At 27.2% G+C, this 14,487-nt stretch overlaps 2 protein-coding genes and 1 pseudogene across 3 annotated transcripts in view; 1 reads left to right on the plus strand and 2 right to left on the minus strand.

Moving 5' to 3' along the window:
- The window catches only part of LOC132934692 (E3 SUMO-protein ligase PIAS1-like), a 36,091-nt gene that overhangs the window by 13,183 nt on the left and 8,421 nt on the right, over positions 1-14,487 (minus strand). The gene's annotated exons all lie outside the window — the stretch shown is intronic.
- Positions 3,363-8,515, minus strand: LOC132939208 (diphosphomevalonate decarboxylase-like; annotated as a pseudogene).
- Positions 11,495-13,059, plus strand: LOC132939217 (uncharacterized). Its single transcript, XM_061006285.1, has 4 exons — positions 11,495-11,552; positions 12,050-12,133; positions 12,251-12,619; positions 12,698-13,059. Exons 1-4 carry the CDS (start codon positions 11,495-11,497, stop codon positions 13,057-13,059), a joined length of 873 nt encoding a protein of 290 aa, XP_060862268.1.

A 14,487-nucleotide genomic window follows, 5' to 3' on the forward strand; every position in this document is an offset into this window, starting at 1 on the left:
AATACATAATCCTAACCTAACCTAACCGTACTAAAATCCGATGAATAAAAAAAACCAAATTTAACCCTTTTTAAATTAGCCTATATTCTTCCCAGAGATCTGCACACAAACATTCATTTATATATAATATAGCTGATCCTGCGCACTTCGTGGCCCATAAAAAATTACAAAAAATTGTGATTGTTCAACTCTTTTTTGGTGTAACTCACTGCAGTAAGTGCAACTCAGCCACCCTGGTAGGAAATGTGCGAAAATTCGATTTGATGCATGCTTGTACCTGATCTGCCCGATTAACCAATATCAACCAATAATAAATAAATACTATTAATTCTATTCATTATTTCTCATATAACCAATAGCAACCGTTTATAAACAAATATTCCATCGTAAATCTCAAAATCCGTGTTTGAGCTCTTCTATTAATTGGTCGTAGCTTGATGTTATATAGCCTATAGCCTTCCTCAATGAATGGACTATCCAACAAAAAAATTATTTTTCAATTCGAACCAGTAGTTTCTGAGATTAACGCGTTAAAACACACAAACTTTACAGCTTTGTATATTAGTATAGATTTTAGCGTACAGTTCAACAATCTTTTTTAAGAATCTCGACAAATTTAATCTGTAATATAATAATATATTTTATGTGTTTTTCCCTCGAAAACCAAACATTCGACGGTAATCTCCTGGTTACCTTTGAATTATATTTGAATATTTGAATGTTAAAATTAATTTTCAGCCATCAAAAAACTAAGTGCAGTTATTATATCATCATCCTAAATATTATGTTGAAAAATAAGTGACCACTATAATTACATATTTCTAGTATAATTACAGTGAAACTTCCATATAACAAACGTTCTAAAATGTTCTAAATTGTCGAGAACCAAATGTATTTAATTCTATTTTACGAAAATTTTCATAATACGAATTTTTTTTGTTAGGTCTTCAATATGAAGCTGTGCGACTTTGTAATTCGTACTGTGTAATTCGATGTACATATTTATATTATATAACAATAAAACAAACTTTATTTATTCTTAATTATGGCTGTGAATTTAATGCAGAAAAAACTTTAAAAAACCAATGCATTCTAAATTTAAAACAATTCACTTGTTAACATGAACTATCTTGAAAATAGATTAAAAAAGCTAAATTTGAAATTCCTTTATAAACTATTACACAATATTATAGATTGCCCAGAACTAGTTGAATAGTTATACTTCAAAATACACCCCCTAAACTCTATACATAAACAGCTTTTCTATCCACCAAACATTTCATCCAAATATATGTCATTCTCTCCTTCTAATACTCTAATAGCTATAGGGGATTCCATAAATAATGTAGATTTATTTCACTATTCACTTAATGATCCCTCTTCTTATATTCATTAATTTTCAATTTTTATGTTTATTTTTTTTTTTTAGTTTTCTGTCTCCTCAAATTATATTATATTTTATTATATACAGTACATACACAACTTGATGTATGTATATGTATTTTGTTTTCTCTCTCTCTCACTCTCACTCTCTCTCTCTCTCTCTCTCTCTCTCTCTCTCTCTCTCTCTCTCTCTCTCTCTCTCTCTCTCTCTCTTTCTTCTTTAGCCCTAAATACTCATGTAACTTTTTCGTATATTAAAATGTAATTGGAACTTATTCCGTAATAAACAATATTATTATAAATATAAAAGAAAAAAGTTAAAACAAATTCATAATATTTTAATAAAAAGTTAACTTAATAAGTAGGATTTGTAAAAAATATCAAAAAAAAGTAATAAAGAATGAAAAATTGACCATGAAATTTTATTTCATAAAATGCAAAAAAAGATTCTAAATTGAGTATGTTTGTTAGTGCCTACCTAATAACTTTTTTTTAATATTAATTGGTACATTTTATTAAACTGCTTTATTTTAATTTTTATCTATTATCAGCATTTTGAAAAATCCTTAAAGAACAAAATCTGATGGTGTCATGTCTAGACGGGCGTTTAGGCGTTATGGGCGCTAGCTATTAAATTATCAAACTTTGTGTACCTGTTCAGTCTACAAAAAAAAATCCATAAATAAAGAAATATGGCTCAAAAATCAAAATCTACTAAATTTGCAAAAATAAGAAACATAAAATGATCTGGATAGGTTGTAACAAAGCTGTAGCAGCGACTAAAAACAATTCTGAACGAAGACGGTCAGTCAGCCTATGATATTACTAGGTAATATAATTAATAATATAATAATTTTGGATCAATATGATTTCAAGCACATCTTTATTAAAATAAATTGATTGTCTTAGATTTTAAAATTTTTCTGTCCGTAAAATCCTCATTATGGAATATTACGAATATAAAAAAAAAAAAATGTCATATCGGTCCAGCCATTCTCCAGTGAAGCGGCATCATATAAGCATCATATAATGGACAGCATTTCATTTCAGATTATTAATTAGTATTATGCCCGTATGCATACTCAATTTGTGTGTCATATAAGACATAGTTCAACTTAATGACACACAATGTGACTATGCATACGAACATAAAAGGTTTAACACATACAATAATCTTATGGTTCATATGTAACTATTATATTTTATTTTCATTATAATAATTTAAGAACTTTTTATCTTCAACACAAGCTTTTGCTTAGAAGAGGTGATCAAACTTATTATACTAAATTATATTGTTTGTTTGCAAAATATATTAATATTATTATTATTATCATTATTATTATTATTGTATATAATAAATAAACTATATTATATTTTATTTTGGCCATTGCTCAATTATACATCATAAATGTTAATATTTGACTGCAATAATAAACCAATAAATATGTATAAAAATCTATAGTTTCAGATTTAGCAATATAAATATTCCCTTAGAAAAATGCATAATAATACAATTAAAGATCAAAAAATGTCTTGATCAGTTAAAAATTGTAAATTCAATTGATTGACTCAATTTTTGATTTCAGAGTACCATCACTACGTCTGACATGACGTGTAATATTATTATGAAAATATATATGGCTCCACGTGGAGCCCAGTTTAATAATGTTAGTAATAATTATATATAAAATATATATCTATGTATATGTATTACTTATAAAGAATTGGTTATCTTCCTTTATTAAGAGAATCGAGCAAATGGTACAAAAATAGCCCGAATTTCAAACGACAGTCTGCAGAAATGCAGAATTAATAATGTAATATATCTATTTTATGTATATTTTTTTTATAAATAAATAGCTAATTTTTGTTGTTAATTATATGTGTATATCTATATTTTTTAAATGGTTTCAGATAAATATTGATACCAATGTAACTATTTAAAATTTGTCATTATTGTGAAAAAAAAGATGATTTACTTATGAGGGACTCAAAAACATAATCTGTAATTTTAAATTTTATATAGATTTAAAAAACAACTAACTAAATTCTTGAACCTCTATTAGCCCCCCCCCCCCCCCCTTGGAGAGTGATAAAACCCGCCCCTGATTAAATTACAAACATTATCAGGAAGTATTGATACGATTCCTCTTAAATATGATGAATTAGGCTGCACTGTTGGGAAATCATTAACCAATTCTAACATAAACAAACTCAGGTCATTTTGTTGAATAAATAAAAAAGCATTTGGACCAGCATCAAATGTATAAGAAACCTATAATAGTAAAATAACACGTAATACAACTTTAAGATGAAATATATATTATAATCATTTACTTTAATTCGACCAGTAGCTTCATTGTAATCATGAACAAAAGATATTATCTCATGTGACACTTGATTTAAATAAACACAAGGAGGATGACAAACATCAAACAAATATTTGTTATGGATTGATGAAATTGGTTACTGTCTCATCGTAATTTCGGCAAATTTTTCAAAATTTTTATCTTTTATGGCCTAAAACCAAAATATATTATTTGTACATTTATTAAAAAATATTTAGAAAATAATCATACTTGAATGATTTCTTTTGTTCTTTCGGGTACACACTTTTGAATTCTGTACTTAAGTAATTCACTAGTTTTTACTGCTTGTTTCATTCTCACTGTACTACTAGTTTTTTTTTTAGAGTCATTTACCTAATCCAAAAAATTTTAAAATATAAATTATAATTTAAAAAAAAAATGTATTTAAAATTGGTTGGGTGTGATGCATTAATGTTGTGATATTAAACGTGGAAGCAATAATAAGCCATTAAATTCAAAACACTAATATATGTGAAATGAGGTTAAAACCATGACAAAATAAAGGCGAAGTAAAGAGTGTAGGTTACGTTTCAAAATACTATGATGATACCTATCTAATTTGTTATAGCTAAAACTATGTTTACAGTATCACTAATTGTGGACATAAAAAATTAGCCCTTTTCATCATACGCCCAGTGATAGTTGTTCAGTTGTTCAATAGTGGTTATCAAATCATAAAATAAAATAATAAAATCTCTAATACCCTAAGGAATTTAAAGGACACGAGGGACTATAGTAAATATTTAATGTAAAATATTGAACACCGGCTGCTAGCCAGTCAATGCTTATTTTTGGTATCTACAATACAACACGTAACGGCAGCGCAACCTTACAATGTTAAGTACCAATGGTTATAAGTTGTAACGGTAGGTATTAACAACCAGGGTGTGTGAGGATTCATTTGTTATGCCTGCGCCTATAGATAAGAATATATAATTTTCTATCAATTGATAGGAAGTTCAATTTTAAATTGTAACTCTGAATTTAAAGCAACATTGTAAACCAAAATGTAGATTACAGTGTATTTAAATTAGTAGATATAAGAAACCTATTTTACCACTAGTATAATAATTCTCATTTCCGGCCAGTGTGTATCTGCAGCAATTGGAACTGCAGTTGAATCATAACCCTGGTCATCAACACCAACTGTCCACTGAACAAATTTTCCATAAATACTCCTACAGGCACTTCCACTACCTTGTCTTGCTATGGATGGTAAATCTTCATTAACCAAGCCAAAAACATTAGCTAAAGTGTATCTGTTAAAATATTTTTAAAGAACAATAAATAATAATTAAAGTACCTATTTATACATTTTTAAATTGTTATGATTTATGTAAATATACAAACCAAGACATGCATAACCAGCTGCTGATGAAGCTAATCCTGCTGCAGTAGGGAAATTATTTTCAGAACATACCCTTATTTTCCATTTTTCCTCTTGACTATTTTCACCTTTTTGTATTTTAATTAAATTTCTTACTAAAAAAATATTAAAAACAGTTAATTTGCAACTTATTTTTCATGCAAGTCAACCTATCTAATTTAATTGCGTTTACTGATAATATTCCACTATATAGGTATTACAGTTTGTTGAAGAAGTAAAATTCATAAATTAAAAATTGTTTTAGAATAACTAGCAGTTATTTTCATCAAAATGAAATAAATTTATTACTTTCAAAACATTCATTAAATAGTACAATAAAACATTTAGAGTAAAAAATAATTCATAGTCCAACAATGAAACAATAATAGTTATAAAAAAAAGTAGGTCAGCGCATTTCGGTGGTGGATGTTTGTCCATCGTCCCTTCGGGCCTCGGACAGGATAGTGTAGTTTTACTGTATTCAATTTGAATGCAATGATTGCATTCGATAAAAAACGATTCTGAGCGGACGAGGGAATCTTTTTTATTTAATTTCATTCGTTTCTATGGTGATAAACAAAGCGTTTTAAGAACAGCTTAAGAATGATTTATATAAATAGGTAATTTATATAATTATAATTATAATTTATAATTAGAAAACATCATAAAAATGAAAAAAAAATATAAAAGAAAAGAAAAAGCTCATAAGTTGCTCAAAAGTTTTGAACATTTTACCATGTCTAGGTATGGATAATATAAGTAAACAACCCAAATTTCAAGTTTTTACGAATATTTTTAGCCGAATTACAACAAAAAAAAAAAATTAAAATGTCTATAAATAGCTCAAAAATGGCTAAAATTTTCCGAACTTTAAACCGTAAGGAACAAAATCCAAAATACAATAAAAAATTCTTTTCATTTTTCATTTGAAGCTATATTTCTGGTAGAAAACGTCGTCCGTAATTATTTAATATTATAAAATCGTGAAATCGTACGTTTTTTCTCCTTAAACCGCTTTTATTTCGAGTAGCGTTTCGAAAATCGAAAATCGAAAAATGACCTCTCTAAAGTACCAGCTCAAGAACATTACCTTTCAGAAAAGATACTATACTTGATACTTTTGAGCAAGTTTAGAGGGAGAAAAAGTGTTTACAGAATAAAAAAGAAATAAACATTATTGTAAAACCATTACATTTCTCGCTCCACTCAGAATCTATAAGGTCAATAAAAACAAAGAAATTGTTTGAAAAAACTATAATGTAGATTATATATCATATATTATATATATTACAAGGAAGCAACATACACATTAATGTTATTAAAAATATGTAGTCTTACTTAGATCAAAGCACTTTTTCAGTCGTTCATTTCTTTCAATGGACATAATCCTGTAATTGTATAATTATCTAATTTATTATTATTAATAAATAAACATTTATTAAGTTAAGCATAATACTCTATTATTATGATAGTAATGTTTCATATTATATTATTAATGTATTGAATAAGGTAAAACATCTAGAGAAGAATTCTCAAGGGGAGTAGGTATATCATCCATATGTATACAAACTATTAAATACATATTTCAAATAAATCTCGATCAGTAAGCAGGTAGCTATTACTTTAAGCATCTACCTATTATTCCTCAATATGATTATTGAATCATATTTTATTATTTAATCATGACAGGTCTAAATTTTAAAATAAATACAACCACGCTACTTAGAAAAAAAAAATATAAGAAATAAGTCTCTTACTGCCCATACAGCCAAACACTGTCTTTCATTTATTAACGGTCCAACAATAATAGATGTTTTGGTATGCAACTATAAAAAAAAAGTTATAACATAACATCTAGGTACTCTAGCAACAATGAAATACAACAATTTTGAGAGTAGGGTCCATATCATAATACTACCTATCAAGGAATATAGGTAGGTTAGTGTAAGTACCTTCTACCTTGTATGTTTGTTATAAAACAAAATTATTTTCATACATTAGGTATAAACAAGATTTTGAAATTTATTATAACAATGTTAAAAATTACATTTTTGTATTTCATATATACATATTTCAACGAGTTGACAACGATGGTGCAAAAAAAATTTGAGGAAACCATTATTTTGGAAGTTATAGCCATCCAAAGTTTGCGATTTTAGGTTTAATATGGAGCCGGTAGGCGAAGGAAACCACTATAATAATATATAATAATATATAATAATATATAATAATATACTTATATGACTTTAACAGACTGGCTTTAACAACTTTGTTTAATTCTGAGGCCTACCCAAAGTGGTTTTACACAGCAAATCGGGGGATATTTTAAATTTTTTGTCTGAGTGCAGCCCAGCGAACGAGAGCCAACGCTAGCACATTATGTGCTTCTTAACAACTTAGTTTAATTTTGAGGCCTGCCCAAGGTGGATTTACATAACAAATCAAAATTAAAATACGTATAAAAAAAATTTGAAATTAATAAAAGGCGCTCAGCATTAAAGTAGTGTAGCGCGCAGTGTGTAAATGTAATAACTAGTGTTTGAAGTATGAAATATTTCACAAAAACATGAAACATTAAAATTTTTTTAACACAAATAAAAACACAATTTATCTATTTTTTTAACACAATGTTCAGTGTTCTAAATTCTAATGTAAGAATTCAGTATTTATACAATATACATGTATACCTACTTGTATCATTTAAACATTTGAATACCATTTTAAATGTATAATACCAAAGATTATGTAAACATTTAGGTACCATACAATTATGAAGGTGATTTATGACAATTATATGTAAATATAAAACTTAAACAAAATTTATTAAAATACTGAAATATTTCATTTTTTTAAATTTCATGAAATTTTCAAATATAAGTAATAACGCAAACTTTGGATGGCTATAAATACTTAAATAATGGTTTCCGCAAATTTTTTTTGCACCATCGTTCTCAACTCTTTGAAATATGTATATTTCGAAAAAAAATTCCAAAGACGCGCTGGGTAGTTAAAGTGAATTTGTTCCATTTTCTGACTTGATAAATAATTAATTCTCAATAGGCAATACCTCATATATTTTTTAAATATTGAATATTTTTTTGAGTCCTAGGTTAAATGGCAAAAACAGTGTTGTTATAAAAATATAATATAGGTAGGTATTAGATTATTTTGTCTATAGTTAAAGGTTGGTTGATGATTTGAAACATTTCTTTCAAAGACTCAGAAAATTAGGAAAGAACAGCTCTGTTGTTTTTAAGGGATTATATTGTGATGGCGTAGGTATACCGAAATACAAAATATATACGGGCACAAAATATATTCAGTGGAAATAACTCACCTGATCGCAGTCCAATGTCAGGCTGACCGAATCGTTCAGAGGCAATATCAAGTGTTGTATGAAAATTTGTTAATAATTTATGGTTGAATATCCAATTTCTTACATTTATAGAATTATACTAAAATTTCTGTTACTTTTTTGATAACATAATTTTGTAAAATTATATATTTTAGTTGGTAGATTAGATAGGCTTAATATTATATAAAGACCTTTAATTGCTAATTAATATAAAAAAAATAATATTTGTTAAATTATTAATTGAGATGTGTAAAGCTTAAATATTTAATATCCATCTGAAGTTAAAAAGGTATCATGTAGGTACCTAGGGGGTCGGTAATTTTTCTTCCTGCTTCTTATAAAATATTTGTTTACATTTTACTACCCGGAGATTGGGCCATAAGTGTACAGCATAAAAATACACGAATATAATATAACATTTATTAACTAATAATTATTTTTTATAATACATAAAATACAATAATAATGCCATACGCAGATTTCACAATTTTAATATAATATATAATAGATCTATAAAATTAGTCAAATAATGATTATTATAAATATTCTTTTCTAAAATGTGCATAAAGTATAATGGTATTTAATACAATTATTTTTTTAAATAATATGATGGATTTTAGAAATTCAAATCTATTCTTTTTCCTTTCTTCATAATTTTGAATTTCATTAAAAATATATTTTTTCGAATCAATTAAAATGTAATACTTAATTTTGTTTTCAGATCATAAGGTTTACACTAAGTGGCTGTGAAAAATCTAAGTTTGGTTAACTAAAAAGACTGTACATTAAAAATGCTCATAACTCACTTAAATACTGTAAAATCGTAAAAAAAACACTATATAAACACAAAAAATGTTCTTACCATCAAGTTTTGTAATAGGTCGAGATTCACTATAATTTTTAAGCCAACAGAACTAAATGTTATCTGCTAAGCGTAAATTTGCTATGTACCACACTTGTAAGACGAAGACAACAAATGTCTGTGTGGCCACCTCTTAACATGAAAAATGTATCCCAAAAGAAATTTACTTAGGTAGGTACCTACCTAAATAATAATTTGTGTTTTGTCAGTAGTTTTAATCTATAAGAAAAAAATTAGTTCCCTGGGAAAATCGTCTACACCTACGAGTATATGTATTAATTTATTTTGTTATTAATCAAAACTATAAATGTCGAAATATGCAAAATATGCACCATAAAAGTTTCATAGTTAAAATGTTTATGTTATGAAATAAATTTTGCCCACTTAGCATACCATTTGATCAACCAGAGTAAATATGCAAATGCATACAAATACGCGCTCTAATTATAAATCATAAACTACTCGTACAAAATTTGATTTTAATATATCTAAATACTCCAAAAAACATTCTGCTTTAGAATACGATAACTAAAAATGAATGTTATCACAAAAAAAGTAAACCATTATAGTGAAAAAAAAAGTAAATATATGTCGATTTTGACAACTTAAAGTTGTTGGAAAAATATATTTTAAAAACATTAGTGAACAGAGAATGGTGTCATATTAGGACTTAAGATCCTCCAGTAAACTCACTTTGTTTTTAAAACTTTTGATAGTTTTGTTTTTAACTTCAATTTTTTATTTCATTATTTGCAAATCTCTATCTTTTACCAACCCTTGACAGTCAGAACACATATTATTATGTTCTAAGCTATTTTCAAAATTCCTTATATATTGGTCAAAGATAAATCCACCCCTACCATAACATTTTTCAATACTATGAATTTTTTATAAAAGAACGTCTAACTCTTCCGTTGTTGTAATAGGCATTTTAGAGGAAAAACAAACAATATACTAGGAATTTTTACATAGTACCTAGTACATTGTTGTTTTTCTTGTAAAATAAACCCATGTTCATCCTTTGTTAAACCTTCAGTATTGCAAACATCCATTATAATACATTGTGAGGTTCTTTTCTCAATTGGTTCCAAAGTAATGGACAATTAACTATTAGATGAATCATCAATTGTCATGGAAGTATTATCTGTATTATCTGAAAGGTTATTATTTTTTCAGTATTTGATTTTAATGTTTGATTTAAACTACAAGTTAAAATGTATTTTAGTAAGAATTATTCACATAGTACCTTTTACATTGTTTTATTTTTCTTCTAACGACTGTTCAGCAGCTTCATTATCTATTAGACTTATGAATTGATTTTCGCATGTACTCAATACAGGCACCTCATTAATTGACACTGGCAAAGCATTAAGTGCTAATCTATGGATTTTAATAATATACATAATTTAGATATAGGCAATCAGACAAATAGAATTTGTATTATTGCCGAAAATCTATTATAATCTATCTACCTATCTAACTATCTTTTGCGTTTTGCTTCAGTTGAAATATTCTCAATTGTTTTTGTTAAAGTCGGTCGAGTATTAGATTAGTATACCCACTTATATAATCTCAATCATACACTTGGCATCTAATATATGATTACAGGCACAGGGGGGGCCTTAGGGGGCCTGGCCGCCTAAGAAAAGTAAGTGGCCCAGACTGGCCCCCTTAATTTTAGTTTTAAATATTGTCCCGATTCCTTTATGTATATTATTAATTAGGTATAGCCTTTAGACACTCCGTATAATCAACAATCGTATGTACAAAAATTAAATTCCAAGATTTTATTTTATAAGTATTCGTCACCCGACAATTTGAGATAAGAGCGATAAAACAATTACACGTCTAATAATAGATTGAAAACTAGAAATTCCAAATACGGGTCTCGAACGTACATTTAATAAACTCGAACACAGACAACACAGTCTACAATAGTTTATATTACCACTATATAGTGATAGTGATCACTGATCAGTAACCATTTACCAGTATACAATAAACATACCTAACAAAATATAACAATATAATATTGTTGTTTACCGAGTATTGATTATTATTATTATCATTATTCACGAAAATCACGCAGTGGCAGCGTGCCAGCTCACAAGAATATTTACTATTTAGCGTGGTTTCATACAATAAGCAACAAAATAATAATGAAGAGAAATATAAAAAGTTACTTTAAAAATCCGAAAAACCTAAGAACTGAGAAAGGTAAGTACGATAATTATACATACTTCAGATAAATTGTATCTACCCAAGTCGTATTTACCTTATATATACGTATAATATAATATTTTTTATTTATTTTTTATTAATTTGCAAATTTATCATTGAATATATAAAATACATAATTAACACAATAAATTTGATCATCTCCTTTAAGCTTGCTTGTGATGGAGGTGAGAGTTCTTATATTATGATATAAGAGGTAGTACTAAATATTTCTGGTCTTTTGGTATTTACCATTTTGGTGACCACATTATTTTCATAAATTGTTTTATTTAATTAATTTTATTAATGAAACTTTGATTTATTTAATTGTTGATCATAATATAATTAATCATTCATGCTTATTGGTACCTACCTATTTATTATATTATTATTATTATTATTATTATAATATGTAACCACCATGTAAGACTTGGATAATAACTTAAAAAAAAATAATTTTAATAAATAATAAGTAGAATCCAATATTCATGTTTTAGTTGATGAAGATGATATTAGCAAGAAGTTATTATGTAAGGCATCTACTTCTACAGAGATAATGAATAGTCCAAGAAAAGTTAAAGGTTAGTGTTTCAGTTGCACATACTTTTACTTATATTCATATTCATCTACATACATATTTAATATTTATACATTTATATATATATATATATTTATTTGTTTACACTTATTACTTTTAGATGTTGAAGATTCCAACAATAGTTTTGGTGACTTTTTGGCTTGTAATTATGAAGAAGAACAACTACAAGACTCAAGTAGTAATGATAGCGACAGTAGTGATGAACATGTGAGTTTTGCTACATTTATTGATACTGTTGATATAAATTCTTCTATAGATTCTTCCTCTTGTACACTTGAAATATCAAAAACAACACCCGGTTCAAAAGATCTTGCTCAACATTTGGACGATGGACCAAAACAACCCATATTAGTATTTTATCCAAAAACAAAGTTTTCTAATAGAATGAGACATTTCTCACATACATGGTACAAAATGTTTAATTGGATTGATTACAGTGTAATGAATGATGGAGTATTTTGTTTCCCTTGTCTTTTTTTTTCTTAACATTATGACCTACACACTGCGTTTATTACAATTGGTTTTAAACAATGGAAAAAAGCTTTAGACAAAAGTTCAGGGTTTAAACGACATGAATCAAGTAGTGAACACAAAAAATGTCAAGTTATGTTGATTGAATACACAAGCATGAAAGGAAAAAATATCTCTGTGTCATCATTAATTAATGAGGCTCATTTAAAGTTAGTAAAAGAGAATTGTAGATACATTCAATATATTGGAAAAGCGTTGTTATTTACTGCTGTTCAAGGTATTGCTCAAAGAGGGGATGACGAAAGTGAAAATAGTGTTAATCGTGGTAAATTTCTGGAACTTGTACACTTGCTAGAATATTTCAATGATGATTTTAAGCAAAAAAGACAATCGCTTCCAAATAATTCAAAATATACTAGCCCTAGCATGCAGAATTAAATACTTACAGTTTTTGCTCAAATGGTACGAGATCAAATCAGTAACGAATTACAAAAATGTGAATACTTTGCAATTATGGTTGACGAAACAAAGGATATCAGTAAAATTGAGCAGTTATCTGTAGTATTGAGATATTACCTAGATGGTATTGTCTATGAGAGGTTTATGGGTTTCCGTGCTGCTGGTTCTTTATGTGCTACATCTTTATTTACATATATTAAAGAAATACTTGCTATCAGTAACGTTGACATAAAAAAATGTGTGGGACAAACGTATGTAACGTAATGTAATGAGTGGTAAATTTAATGGTGTGCAAGCATTATTTCGGAAAGAAGTGCCACAGGCTTTATATGTGCATTGTTACAATCATCGCATGAATTTAGTTATTGCAGATATCTGTAAAAATGTACCCGGAGTTAAAATGTTTTTTGATTTAATTGAAAGTTTGTATGTATTTATTTCTGGTTCTTCTATTCATGCTCAATTTGTTGGTATTCAAAATTTCATGAAATTAATTTCAAAAGTTGAACTTAAGCGAATTTGCTTAACTCGATGGACAGCCCAAGTATTTGCATGTTTAACAATGAAAAAAGCAATCAGTCCATTACTTGTACTATTAAATAAATTAGTATATGAAAGAGCAGACCGTGCTGTAGAAGCTACAGGTTTACTTCATCAAATTGATTTTAAATTTATCTTTAATTTAGTAATGTTCTGTTATGTTTTACATATGTTTAAAGGAATAAGCGATTATTTACAAAATGTAAGTGCTGAATTAGCTAATGCGTTGATTTTAATATCATCATTAGAATCAACCCTTCAAGATATGAGGTTAAAAGACACAGATACAACTTTTAGTAACATATATGCTGAAACCATTTCTATATGTGATAAAAATAACATAACTATACCTTCACAAGATACTAATGTAAAAAGAATAAAAAAAATTCCGAAACACTTTGAACAATTAATATACACAACAAAATTCATTAGAAGTATAGTTGCCTAATTCTAAAATAGATTTAAAAGTCAAACTTTATTATACAGTTATTGATTACATTTTGTTAGAAATTAAAAATCAATTTTCCGATGATAAAGATATTTTAAGTGTTGTGTCATATTTACATCCTGGTAATAAATATTTTTTTAGTTATTCACACATTCAGCCTTTAGTCGACCATTATGGGGCAAATACTGATGTACTAAAGTCGGAAATTAAAAATATTACCAAACACTATAAAAAGATATGAATCACAAAATAATACAGAAGTTAAAACCATGATGAAATTATTGGAGCTGTTAGAAAAAAACAATTTGGTTTTTATTGAAACTCATAAAACCGTACAAATCATCATAACTATTCCAGTTTCAAACGCTGGGTGTGAAAGAACATTTTCTTGTTTAAGAAGGCTTAAAAATTATATGAGA

This window comes from Metopolophium dirhodum, chromosome 1, assembly GCF_019925205.1.
Source record: "Metopolophium dirhodum isolate CAU chromosome 1, ASM1992520v1, whole genome shotgun sequence".
Taxonomy (NCBI): domain Eukaryota; kingdom Metazoa; phylum Arthropoda; class Insecta; order Hemiptera; family Aphididae; genus Metopolophium; species Metopolophium dirhodum.